Source organism: Chanos chanos, chromosome 8, assembly GCF_902362185.1.
Source record: "Chanos chanos chromosome 8, fChaCha1.1, whole genome shotgun sequence".
Taxonomy (NCBI): Eukaryota; Metazoa; Chordata; class Actinopteri; order Gonorynchiformes; family Chanidae; genus Chanos; species Chanos chanos.
In genome coordinates this window covers 32,022,870-32,035,611 of record NC_044502.1, presented here as the reverse complement: position 1 = coordinate 32,035,611, position 12,742 = coordinate 32,022,870, and the positions used below count along the sequence as shown (strand labels likewise).

The 12,742-nt window shown below is 37.5% G+C and overlaps 1 protein-coding gene across 1 annotated transcript; it reads left to right on the top strand.

Moving 5' to 3' along the window:
- Positions 1–1,986: 1,986 nt before the first annotated feature.
- slc47a2.1 (solute carrier family 47 member 2, tandem duplicate 1) lies at positions 1,987–12,081 on the top strand. The gene is made up of 17 exons (XM_030782136.1): positions 1,987–2,169; positions 4,024–4,125; positions 4,322–4,390; positions 4,778–4,926; positions 6,069–6,111; positions 6,320–6,364; positions 6,471–6,568; positions 6,834–6,931; positions 8,034–8,147; positions 8,251–8,318; positions 9,059–9,167; positions 9,568–9,643; positions 10,079–10,148; positions 10,253–10,385; positions 10,621–10,715; positions 11,533–11,608; positions 11,758–12,081. Exons 1-17 carry the CDS (start codon positions 1,987–1,989, stop codon positions 11,991–11,993), a joined length of 1,764 nt encoding a protein of 587 aa, XP_030637996.1. The 3' UTR covers positions 11,994–12,081.
- The last annotated feature ends 661 nt before the right edge of the window (positions 12,082–12,742 follow it).

The window sequence follows — 12,742 nt, the reverse complement described above, 5'->3', positions numbered from 1 at the left end:
AAGTCCATCATCAGCTCCTTAAGGTGGTGTTTGACATTGAGCTGCAGGTTGTTGTAATGTTCGATGAAGTTCTTCACCAGACTTTGTACTCCTCCTCATTGTACTCACTGATACAACCCCAATGGAACAGTTATCAGAGGACTTCTGGAGATGGCAAGACTCAGAGTTGTAGCTAAAGTCTGATGTGTAGAGCACAGATAGAAAAGCAGACCGTACTGTTCTAGTGTTACTCTCTATCACTTTTCCTTACAAGCAGACATACTGGTGCCTGCCTGTGAGTTCATGATTCTCAGAGTTTGCTGGACTCTCGGAGTGGGAATACACCCTTTGGAGCGGGTAGATAATGGTGTCATCCACTCCCACGTGTGTGTGGAAGGCAAACTGCTGAGGATGTAGGCTGACCTTCACCAGAGACCCAAAGTGCTGCAGAATCAGCCTCTTCAGTGTCTTCACGATGCCACATCAGTGCCACTTACACGTGGAGCTGAGAAGCCAGGGCAGCTCTCCTTGCAATCTGAAACAATGAAGGACATTTTCCACAGGGTAGGGACCCTCTTGACTCCTATAAACGTTTAAGAGGTGCTGGAAAACTTCTGGTATGTGTTCAGCACATTATTTTGGGACCCATAGGCTGACCCTGGCAGAGCAGGTTATTTAAAAGCCAGCACGTTTTCCGGCTATATGATTGATTACAGGCTAAAGACCAGATGGTACCCAATGAATGTCAAATAACAATCTCAAAGATAAAGTCCAGTCCAGGGTCAAAACCAAAAAATCTGTGCAATAGAGTCTGTGCAATATTTAACCTCTGAATTAGTGACAAACTACTAGTCCATGCATTGCAAAGTAAAAAGTCTGTCCTCCTATTGCCGCTCCACAAAAATAACCTACATTTTCGCTGATATAGCAAGAGCAGGTTAGAGAGAGTTGAGGATGCAGAGAGCGTTTTTTAGGGGTACATCTTGATACTATGTTTTGCATTACAGTCAGAGGCAGATAAAGATGGAAATAACTGAAAGTTCTGTTATTTATATCACAATAATGTTAGCATAACATAGTTATCCAGATATTTGCTTTGGAGTAATGGAGAGGGATTTAGAATAATTTTCAGGTATCTTCCCAAAAAGTATGCATTTCTCTTTTTGAACATAAAGCAGAAGACAGAGAGAGAGAACTAGGAGACACACACTCACTCACACACACACACACACACACACTTTGAAAAAGGAGCAGTTGCAGAAGAAAATACAAAGAATATTCACAAAATTTTCTCTTTTTACCCATTTTACCAGTGTTCCTATGAAAACAACATGATAGTAAGAGTTGACAGCTGAACAGAAAATTTCTGCCTTCATCAATTTTAATATTCCTTTGTTGGCCACCCTACACAGATCCTTTCCTGTGACACTAAGCGAAACCAGAGCATATAGAAACCAGTGCAATGAAAACTGACTTAGACTGATTTCCTAAACAAATATCACAAACCACATTATGAATCTTAACATTCAATTCAGGGAGCAAAAAAGGTTAGTGTAGCCTACTCAGAAGCAAATAGTTTTACTATTACTTCACTTACTCAGAGAGCTGAGGGCACCTACACATTTAACCTGTGACAGCCATATATCTGTGAAAACAAACTCATTCATTTTATGACCTAACAGTATATGAGCAAACCAAGTGGTGGGTTTGGCTTCGAACTTTTGCGCACTCACTTGCATGAATTCTATTCGAATGTCTCTTTAAGGAAAACGGAGCCGACTGTTTTGTGACTTCTGCTTACTCATGGACGTTTGGGGGCTGGACTGAGTAGTGAAAAAGGGTCGCACGTGTTGGAGCGTTGTTCACTCCTGTTCGGATTCTCTCTTGACAAAAGCAAGCATATGTCAACGGAGATTGTTTTCGGGATTTATTTTTTTCTCTCACAAGTTTTAGTTTACTGAACGTCTCTGTGCGATTACATATTGTGCCATCTCCCTATCCCAGAGTATGGATGGAAGTAAATGTAACGTTCACATGAACGGCGACTCCAAAACAGACAAAAATGTCGATGTTGTATCAGTATCCACTTCACAGACTACATGCGGTGACTGCCGGAGAAAGTTGCGAAGCTGCATCCCTGCTAGCTACAAAGAAGAAGCCGCTCAATTACTTAAATTAGCCGGACCAGTGGTAAGACAACTACCGCACTAGTGTAACTCAGTGGAATTTTATTTGTTACGTTCCAGTGTAGCGTACGACTGCACTGGACTGAATTAAACAAACAAATATGCGCGTGTGAGTGCGTGTGTTTGGAGGGGATATGTATACTATACTGTTCTATAATTAGCCCAGATTACATTTGAAAAAACGTGCAATTAGATTTTAGTTACATCGTCAAGGATTACTTGATTAAGTTTTTGATTACGTCTTTGAGATATGGCCATTTTTAAATTGTGAAAGTTTTTTCATGATAACCAAAAAAACAAACAAAAGAAACAATACAGTGCACCTATAGACATTTATGCCAGCATGTTTTTGTAAGGGTAATTTGATTTGACCAATTCTAAATGCCGAATATGTTCTACTGTGGGCCTGTATAAATTACTACTCTCAGGTTGTCAGTTTTGTTAATGGTGACTTGTGGATAATGGAGTTTGTATTCCTTTTTATTTACATTGAAAATGGAAGATGAACATTTTGAGTAAGTGGTCCTTTTGTGTTACAAGAGCAAAGTCTTTCATGTAGCCTTTGATTAAAAAACAGCAGCAACAAAAACTTACACAAAAGAAACAGCATCCTACGTGTTGTAGAATACATACAGTGCACCTGTAGTTTGTGCCAGGACTATTTTTCTCAGGGTAATTTGATGTGACCAACTGTAAATGCTAAATATGCAAAATGCATTTATGTGAAAATCTTTTGAGATGTTAAAAGAGAAAAAAAGAATATATGTGGATTTTTGTGGTTGGTGTCATCCATATTTTTAGTATAAGGTGCAATATTTTCAATATTTGATTTTGAGGTAATCGAAAATTATTCAGATTAGATTGCATTTTTTTTCATAATCCAGTGGATCACGTTAGTAATGACAAAAATTGCCATGTAATTTGCACTCAGTAACTGACTACATTTCAAAAAGTGTGTGTATGTGTGTGTGTATGTATGTATGTATGTATATATATATATATATATATATATATATATATATATATATATATATATATATATTTGGGCAAGTCAGTCTGTTTACATGACTGAAACCAGAAATGAAACCCTTTAAATGATGTTACCCCTATCTTCTGACCTCGGGTTATTGATCATCTCTTTATCTCTGGAGTTAATTTCCCCAGATTATGTAAAAGCAATGAATACAGAATATGTGGTTATATGGGAATCGTGTGCATCACACTGTTGTCTGTTAAAACAACTGGATCACCTGTTGTTTTCTCAAAACATTTCAGTTTTATCACTGGGAAACATGTTCTGTTATATCAATTCTTTGCTCTCATGCGCTGTTCTTGCGTATCCTTGATTATTTTCTTGTGCTGTACTCCTAGTTTAAACTTGTTGCTTTCCAAACTCAGTATAGTGCCATAATCTTGAATTGTAGGTCACCATTTTTACCTGACAGCCAAAACGACTGACAGTTTTCTGGGAAAACACCTACACTTGTCATTTACCAGATATGGTAGACTGATGCTCTGTTTGGCACCTCATGCATGTAGGCTGCTGCTTGCTGAGGGTTTTGGCTGTTGTTTTTTATTAAATTGGTAGTCATTTGGTTTGAGGCAAAATGACTTGAAAAGAGACCATAGTTGACAAATATTTGACATGCTATCCCAGAAATCTTGTGTTGTTCTTTGGGAATGAGTATAAAGAGAATGCAGGGCACAATTAAAATGCAATCTCCTCCTGGAAGAGTACATTGCACTTTTCACAAGAGACTGATGTTTACATTCAAAATATATAACATATTTGTTTCTAAATGTCATTAAACAATGAGATTGTTATTTAAAACGTTTGTATAATTTGTTCTGTATGCAGCTTATTTCACAGCTAATGGTCTTCTTGATAAGTTTCGTCAGCACTGTGTTTTGTGGACATTTGGGGAAAACAGAACTGGCAGGTGTTGCTCTGGCCATAGCTGTAAGTGAATTTGTCAACCAGTATTAAGACCAGTTTATTATAAATGATCTGTGATATTTGTGCATCGGATTAAGTTATAATTTATTGAAAGAAATACATATATATCTATAAAATATATATATGCAGATTTGAAAAGAAAAGATAAAAAGATCAAAGATTCAGATAATAATTCTGACTTGTTTGCTTTGTTTGTCAGGTGATCAATGTTACAGGCATTTCGATTGGATCAGGATTGGCATCAGCATGTGATACACTCATATCTCAGGTTGGCTCTGAACTCTGATCGTTTCTTTATTCCCATATTTAACAGTTACCCTTTGGTCATTGTAAAGTTTCTAAAATGTTCTGTTGAGATGATAGACATAGAAATCTACAATCCAGCACAAAGTTGATGAATTTGCATGGAAAGACTCAATTTTTGAACCAGCACTAAGGTCAGGATCTCCTATCAGATCATCTAAGTTACAAATATTTCAGTGTTAATGCTGTGTAACTGCAGATATATATGGTCCTTGGTTCTCCATTACTTTCTGTTGCCCCCCTAATTGTCCCATCTGAAGGACTTCTTTTGCATCACATGTGATTAAGTGGTCCTCATGTATATGAGTCAAACATGTGTGAGTATATGTTAAAATGCTCTTTTGCCCTCCAGACATTTGGGAGCAATAACCTGAAGAGGGTTGGTGTCATTCTTCAGAGAGGAATTCTCATCCTTCTGTTAGCCTGTTTTCCCTGCTGGGCCATACTCATTAACACAGAGCCCATCCTCCTCGCTGTCAAACAGAGCCCAAATGTAGCTAGGTAAAAAACTACTCAAATGCTGCCAGTCCATTTTGTTTTTTAATGATTACAACACTGTGGTAAAATAAAGGGACTTAACAAACTAGTGACTTCTATAATGAAATTCAACAATATGTATGGGTATATGGTTAATCAGGGGATACCATTAACCATTTACTACAGGGGCCTTGAGATCATTACATTAACTTGTACTTAAAATCAAATGTATAATGTTGCTAAATGTTTAAACTCCATTAGCGAGGCATGTTGGGAAACATTGCTTGAGTCACTGTGCATGTCAGTATAATGCAAATGAAGGCACAACACTAGACTACTCCAGTAAACAGCAACAGAGTATTCTTTGCAGTATATAATTCATACCTACAACAATGGAGAAACACACAGCTAAATGGGAGCTTTCACTAAAAAGAAAAAAAGAGAGATGTATGTATATGAAATAAACATGATTGGTTTTATTCCCCCTTCTAAATAAAGTACATTACATCTGCAATGTCATATACAGATTTTTTACAGCATTTTTAAATAGATTCATTAATGATTAATCAGAACAAATCATTTGATCATTGTTTAAATCATTTGGCATATCTAATTTACATTCACTCATTTGGCAGATGCTCTTATTCAGTGACTGTCAGAACCATGGGTTACTTATCACTCGCCACCTTAACAAGAGAGCAGCTAGAAACAACATCATTTAAATTAATTATAAAACTTATCAATATTAATAAAAATATTAAAAATTATGATTATAAATATTAAAAGTAATTGACAAGCTCTTTGCATGCGTCTCTTAATAGCCTTACTTCAACACCCATATCACTCATCTTGAGAATTAAGCAAGTGGAAGTCGAGTGTCTGAAATGTTGAAGAAACTCTTTTTCTTCCTAGTGCAATAGGCCTTTTATTCAGTATTTTGCACTAAGTAAGGATAGAAACAATGATTGTGGGGGGGGGGGGGGGGGGGTTTGTTTTGTTTTTTTGCTGTATGACCTGATTTTTGTGCTTTGCTGTAAAATAAAGAATTGCGCACACGGTGTTGTATCCGATTGCTCCTAGGAGATGTTTGTTTTTCTGATGCACAAAATTGTGAAGTGATCTAGCACTGACTGTATGATCTTAGTACTCAATTTCTCCCTTCGCAGATTGTCTCAACTTTACGTGAAGGTGTTCATGCCTGCTCTTCCCGTGAGTTTAATGTTCATATGACTCGGTTTAAACCATAAAATCACCGTGACTTTCCCTCTGGGCTGCTTGCTTTCATGTCTCTCCATGTTGCACCTACCCTTCTTTAACGTCGCCTCTATCTTTCCATGCCATAGTACAAAAGAGAGGTTCTCGAAATTTTGTTTTATATTTTTGTTGGTTATTCTAAGTCTCTTAACTGCGTTTACAGGCTGCGTTTATGTACCAGTTGCAGGGGAGATATCTGCAAAATCAGGTGAGAGATTTTAAAATTGGAGATGTAAGCAGACATATTTCCAAATATCAATAAAAGTTGTTTGAATGCTGCAGTTAATTAAAAGAGGAAAATCTTTTTCTTTCAGGGAATAATATGGCCTCAAGTTATTACTGGAGCAGCTGCAAATGTCCTCAATGCTGTAATTAACTATGTGTTCCTCCATGTGCTAGACCTTGGAGTAGCGTGAGTGTTTGATTTTTGTTTAGAATTTGACTAGTTTTTCGTTAATAAGCAGTGCTTTGAAACAGGTGTGGGCTGTTGACCTTATTGATGTTTAACAGAAATACATGTTTAACACACATATGATATATGCATTGTCTGATAATGGTCTATTCAGTTGGACTGCAGGATGTCTGATGTGATCAGTATATATATATATATAATTCCAGACCATTGGGTACAGGAATGTTGTGAAATGTTAAACCTGTGACCATTGTTGTCTTCTCAGTGGATCTGCTGCTGCCAACTCCATCTCTCAGTATTCTTTGGCTATTTTTCTCTTTGTCCACATTCGTCTGAAAGGCCTTCATAAAGCTACATGGGGCGGTGAGTCGTCTAAATCACATCAGAACGTATATGTTGTTGCATGCAACATTTGATCATTAAAACCACATTAAAACCTTGGCAAAGGCTATCAGTTAAAGAGCAACTGTAAATTTCACTTTATGGCATAGTTTGAAGGTTTTTCCATTAAAGTAATGTATGAATGAATAAAATAATAGTTCTGAAACAGAGAAACCATCACTCTGAAGAACCTAAATGCACCCAGACATCTTTCACCCAGACAGACTCACCTGACTGAAACAACTTTCTGCTACCAGCTGTGCAGTTTTACCTTACTTAATTGCATTTGGCTCTCTGTTTAAGTGCACTGAAGAAGTGACATCTGTAAGTGTGAAGTTTATGGTGAATCATTGTAGAAATAAGCTTTCCACTGTATGCCAGATCACCTGGTAGCTGACTAAGGATGCCACAAAGTTAATCATTGTCAGACCTTCTACCTTATTTTATGGAACAAGCTTTGAGTTTCCCTGTTTATCTTAGAGGAATCGCTTTTCTATGTGTTACTTACACATCGAAACCAACGCTTTCTTTCTATTCTAATTTCAAGCCTGAAATGTGTGTTGTCATGAAGCTTTGACTTGGTCCTGGCCCCAAGTTGTGTGAAATATGGCTGTGTGAGGGTGCAATGTCACTTGATCTTGGGTGTTTCCTTAATGTCTCACTTTGAACGGTTTACTGTGTGACTTTTTAACGTTACACCGGTGGAGGAAAGTTCACTCCTTTAAACTGCTGAGAGTGATTAGACGAGTTTAGACTCTTACATAACTCTGGTGACAAACTGCAGATTGTAATAGAGTTTTCAAATTTTTATTTTCTTTAAACTTTCATGCGCTCAGTAGTAAAGAGTTGTTAGTTCTTAGTCTGTGACACACATATATTTTGTGAAGATAATGATCATGTCTAATGAAACTATAGAATAGAATCTCAGCAAACATTCCTTTTAAATCTTCTTTCTTTTTCTTTTCTCTCTCACTCTCTCTCTCACTCGCTCACTCACTCACTCACTCACTCACACACACACACACACACACACACACACACACACACAAAACACTCAAAAACTCTGATCACTCAACACCAATAGGATGGTCCCGTGAAAGCCTTCAGGAGTGGGGAGAGTTCATCCGCCTAGCTTTTCCCAGCATGCTCATGCTTTGTGTGGAGTGGTGGACCTATGAAATTGGAGGATTCCTGGCAGGTTCCTGGCAACTTTTTTGTCCCTATTTGTACCTTCTGTAAATGATAACTGTCTTCACCGGGATTTACATTAACTATATTTCACTTCTCCTGTTCTATCCTAGGGTTGATCAGTGAAACTGAGTTGGGCGCACAGTCTGTAATTTATGAACTGGCCACAATTGCATACATGGTAAATATAATCTCTGTAGATACCAATATATTGCTAGAGCTGTGCCTCCCTCAAAACTTTTGAGTTCTCATTTATATATAAAGAAATAAATCAATATATGAAAGTACATTATATTTAAGGTTTCTGTACAGATATGAGCAAATGAAAAGACGTGAGACACTTTAGTCATTGTGTATGAGAGTTAAATTTTAATCTTAATAGCTGAATGCAAGAGGTGAGAACTACCTTTTTCCTCTTAATACTTTCTTCTTAGTGCAGTGTGTTATTGTAATCCATCAAGGCAGGGACAGCCTGTGCAGATATAGACTGTGTATACTGTTGTCATATTGTCACACTCCAAGGCCGTGCACAGTGCACACCTACCATGGCGAAGAAATATGTAAAAATAGATGGGTGAAATACAGTCAACACAAGGTCACTAGAGCATGTAATGTGACATTCATCAGGATTTACTTTGTAGATTTTAATTTTATTTCCACTTTAGTGCTGAATTTACAAGCTAGATGCCAGTCCTTCAAATCTGATGTAAAGTCTTGTTTTATTTGCTAATTATTACTGTATTCTAAACCCTGCTCCTGTCTTCCACACTGTCAAAACTAATTTGCTCCTGTAAATTTATACACCATCAGCCTCCCAGACTGTCTGTTACGGTTTATGAATGACTCTGTGAAGGAGATCATAAATTTTGATTTTTTCCTGACCACTGAAACATTGTTCGTGCTCTCGCTTTGCTCTTGCAGATTCCTCTTGGCTTTTCTGTGGCAGCGAGTGTCAGGGTAGGAAATGCCCTCGGAGGAGGACACACAGAACAGGCAAAACTGTCTGGCAAAGTTTCCGTGATTTGTGGACGTATGTAGAGATGTAATAAAGAGCTTAAATCACCCCCCCCCAAAAAAAATTGTCAAATCATGTGCAGTCTTAATCAATATGATGGCCATGTTTAGACCCATCAGAGCAAAACTGCACTAATGTTTTGAAACAAAACTCTTTTTGCTTAATTTACTGCACACAACAACAACTCTAAGACTGTGCTATTGAGCTAACCGTAGTTTCCTAAGTTCAGACAGACAGTGTGTTGTAAACCCTGATTGAATTTTGTTTATGGATTGATAATCAATTTTATCAGGATAAAGATATTTTTCTGTCTGTACTGCTGCTTTGTTGTAGACTGGAAACCAGTAACTGAATATTTTAGTTTTTCTATATTATGTTATCCCTTTTTTTTTTCTTTTTTCCTTTTTTTTTGCAGTCATGGCATCATGTCTTGTTGCAGCTCTCATTACAGCATCCAAAGATGTCATTGCCTATACCTTCACCACTGAGGAGTAAGCGTCACAAAGAAACAGTTTTTTTTGTTTTTGTTTTTGTTTTTTGTATAAAGGTGCTCATGATTCACCCCTGCACCACAGTGAAATATAGAACTAGATTTCGCTTTGGCCTGCTATTTCAACTATCTATCTGCTAGTGATGTGCAATACTCACTTTTTTGGTGATTGACCTGATGGTGCCTGCTAATACTGATTAATTGTTTATTTGAGGCATGTCAGACTGAAGGGAAAAACACCCAAACGTGTGGAATTTTTACAGATATTACTGCCCAAGGGTGATAAAGTAGATATAGAATGACTGTACTGAAAACATATGGAGCAGAGGACCCGAGACACAGTAGAAACAGTCCTGCTCCAAAACACGTAAAAAACCAAACATAACATAACACCAAACTTAATGAAACAATATGTATATCCCAACGTCTTTTTCAGGGACATTGTGCAAAGAGTTTCACAGATCATGGCCATATACGGTGTCTTCCATCTCTTTGATGCGACTGCGGTAATGCTGAACACTTTGTTCTCTGTACTGATTGATAGATTATTTAAAAAAAAAAAAAAAAAAGAACATTTAAACATTTGAACCGCCATGTGTATCCTCTCCAGGGTATCACAAGTGGAATTATCAGGGGCGCTGGGAAGCAGATGATTGGTGCCTTCTGTAACATGGTGGGATACTATGTTGTGGGTTTCCCAGTTGGAGTAACTTTGATGTTTGTTGTTGACATGGGGATAATTGGTAAGTGGAGAGACAAGTACACTTTTTTTTAACTAAAAATCTATGTTTGCAGGTTGAATTGAGAAGATGCCTGCGCATAATTATACATGTTATACAAGATTTAAGCATTAACATTTGTACCTCTGTGATCTTTTCGAATAGAATTAGATATAAAAAAAGAAATAGAAAAATAGATTATAGACATGCTCTGCCCTTCCTTCCACTGAAATTGGTCAAATTTCCTTTCTGTTCCCAGGCTTGTGGGCAGGTCTCTTCCTGTGTGTCTTCATGCAGTCAATGTTCTTTATTATTCTCTTGGTAAAACTCAACTGGAAAAAAGCAACTCAAGAGGTGACTTCATGCAGACATCATACTGATATTATGAAGCTCACGCCATATATGTTAAATACTTTTCATGTCTGAAATGTGTAGATCATATAAAATCAAATCATAGTATTTTGAGGGCATATACCTATTTTTTTAGTAAGTCCAAAAGTTAAGTAAAGTGAAGTCCACTGGCCACTTCTGGATCTTCCTTGACCAGTACAAGGAGGTTTTAAATATACTCACAATACATTCTCAGGTGCAAACTGAAATGGATTCAAATGTTAATTTGGATTTACAGGATTAATAAAAATGAGATAAAAATGAAATCGAACATAATTGTGGCTAACATTTGATAATCAAAGGTTTTTAAGAAATTGCAGCCTGCTTAATTCAGATGTGACGTGTGCTTTAAACAATGTTCAACCATTAGATGTCTCACATTGAATTGCAGCTATGCTGTAATAAGGCAGACAGTGTTAGATAAGATGTGTTGGTTATTGGCAAAAACAAAAATGTTCTGTTAAGGGGACATTGCTCAAGATGGACCTTATAAGCAAAGTGAACTGACCTCTGACTTTCCTAATGGTGCTAACCTTGCTCAAAAGTTCTCGCCTCTTCATGTGTTCAGCTGATGAATCCATTGGCTGTACGTGGCTTGCTTGATCTTTACTAAAAATGGTTAATCTTATACCTCATTGCTCGTAATTAACAACTAACTTAAAACACTTCCATCAGACTGTCATTGTTGGCAAATAATGTCAGCGCAATGAATGCTAAGGCCACAATAGTACTGTATAATGATCGTTTGTTTGTAATCATGTGATCTATACCTCTTTCTCAGGCACTGGTGAGAGCAGGAGTTCAAGTCATTGCTGAGGGTGAAGCTTATGTGTTGGAGAGCAAGAGCTCCGAAGAAGGTAATGCCTCTCCACACTCAGACATCAGACAGTCTTTGCCTCCTGAGTTTGTTTCCAGAAATGGTGTGTTGGAATACCATTTTTTGCTTTTTTAAATTTAGCATTCCACATTTATATCAACGTCCCCCAAATTGTCTTGTTTATACCAGGCTTACCCCCAGAGTCTGAGTCAGAGCAGAACCAACCGGTGGAAAACACAGATCCTGAGCGGTTGAGCGAAGGTGAAGACCAAGCCGTAGACAGTGGAGAAGCAAGCAAGACTGTTGGAATACCTCTTACCACCAAGCAGTTGATTTTCCGTCGTGGGCTAGCAGTTTTTGTCATGATCCTCATTCTTGCTTTAGGAATAATTATAAATGAACTGCTGACAAAGCTTCTCAGATGATCCGTGGTGCTTTTGTCAATTCCATATATTACTTTCCCAAATTATTTTGCCTGCCTATGTCAGGTCATCCAGAAAGGGCATGAATAGATTTGAGAAAGAAACAAAAGCCACATTCTCTGAAGAAAAACCAAAGCAATGAGCTTACTTTAGTAGACTTCATCCAGCTTGCATTTTAAGCAGTTCCCTTATGGCGACAGTTGTGATTAAGCTGTTTTTGACACTAGGCTGTGACAATAAGCGTCTACCAAACCCAAATACTTGTTACTGAGTTGTTACTGTGAGACCCTTTCATCGTTTAGCGTTTTGCTCTCTCTACAGTATTCTGTTTTCAGGGATTATACTGCACAAAAACCATCTGTGTAAGCTGTTGAAAGCTTTCATTTCAACATTAAATGAGAGAGTTCACAGAACATCAGAGTTACTGAAAACAACAGCAAGTCTCAATTAATGTGAGTGCCAAATTTTTTATTTTAAAAAGAGTCGGAGAGGCCAGGATTGATTATCGCGGGTTGCTTGTCACATCACCTATTAAAGCCCAGAAAAGTGCATGTTGTGCAATAATTTGCATGTCAGACCTTGAAGTTCTTGTCTTGAGCATATTTGGTCAGTTCATGCAAACGACGCATTACTTTGAGCTGAATTTTTTTGTGTTTCTTTTCTGGGTAAGTGCAACTTTTCAGGTTTGTAGTTGAAGTGTTTGACATGCTTATATGTTGAGTGTCTCCATAAGCATGTACATTTATTTAGAA

Excerpts from the sequence above, each read along its gene's own strand:
- slc47a2.1 (XM_030782136.1), top strand. The coding sequence starts at position 1,987 with ATGGATGGAAGTAAATGTAACGTTCACATGAACGGCGACTCCAAAACA. Across the intron at positions 4,391-4,777 it reads GTGATACACTCATATCTCAG|ACATTTGGGAGCAATAACCT; the intron begins GTTGGCTCTGAA and ends TTTGCCCTCCAG. Across the intron at positions 8,319-9,058 it reads TGGCCACAATTGCATACATG|ATTCCTCTTGGCTTTTCTGT; the intron begins GTAAATATAATC and ends TTGCTCTTGCAG.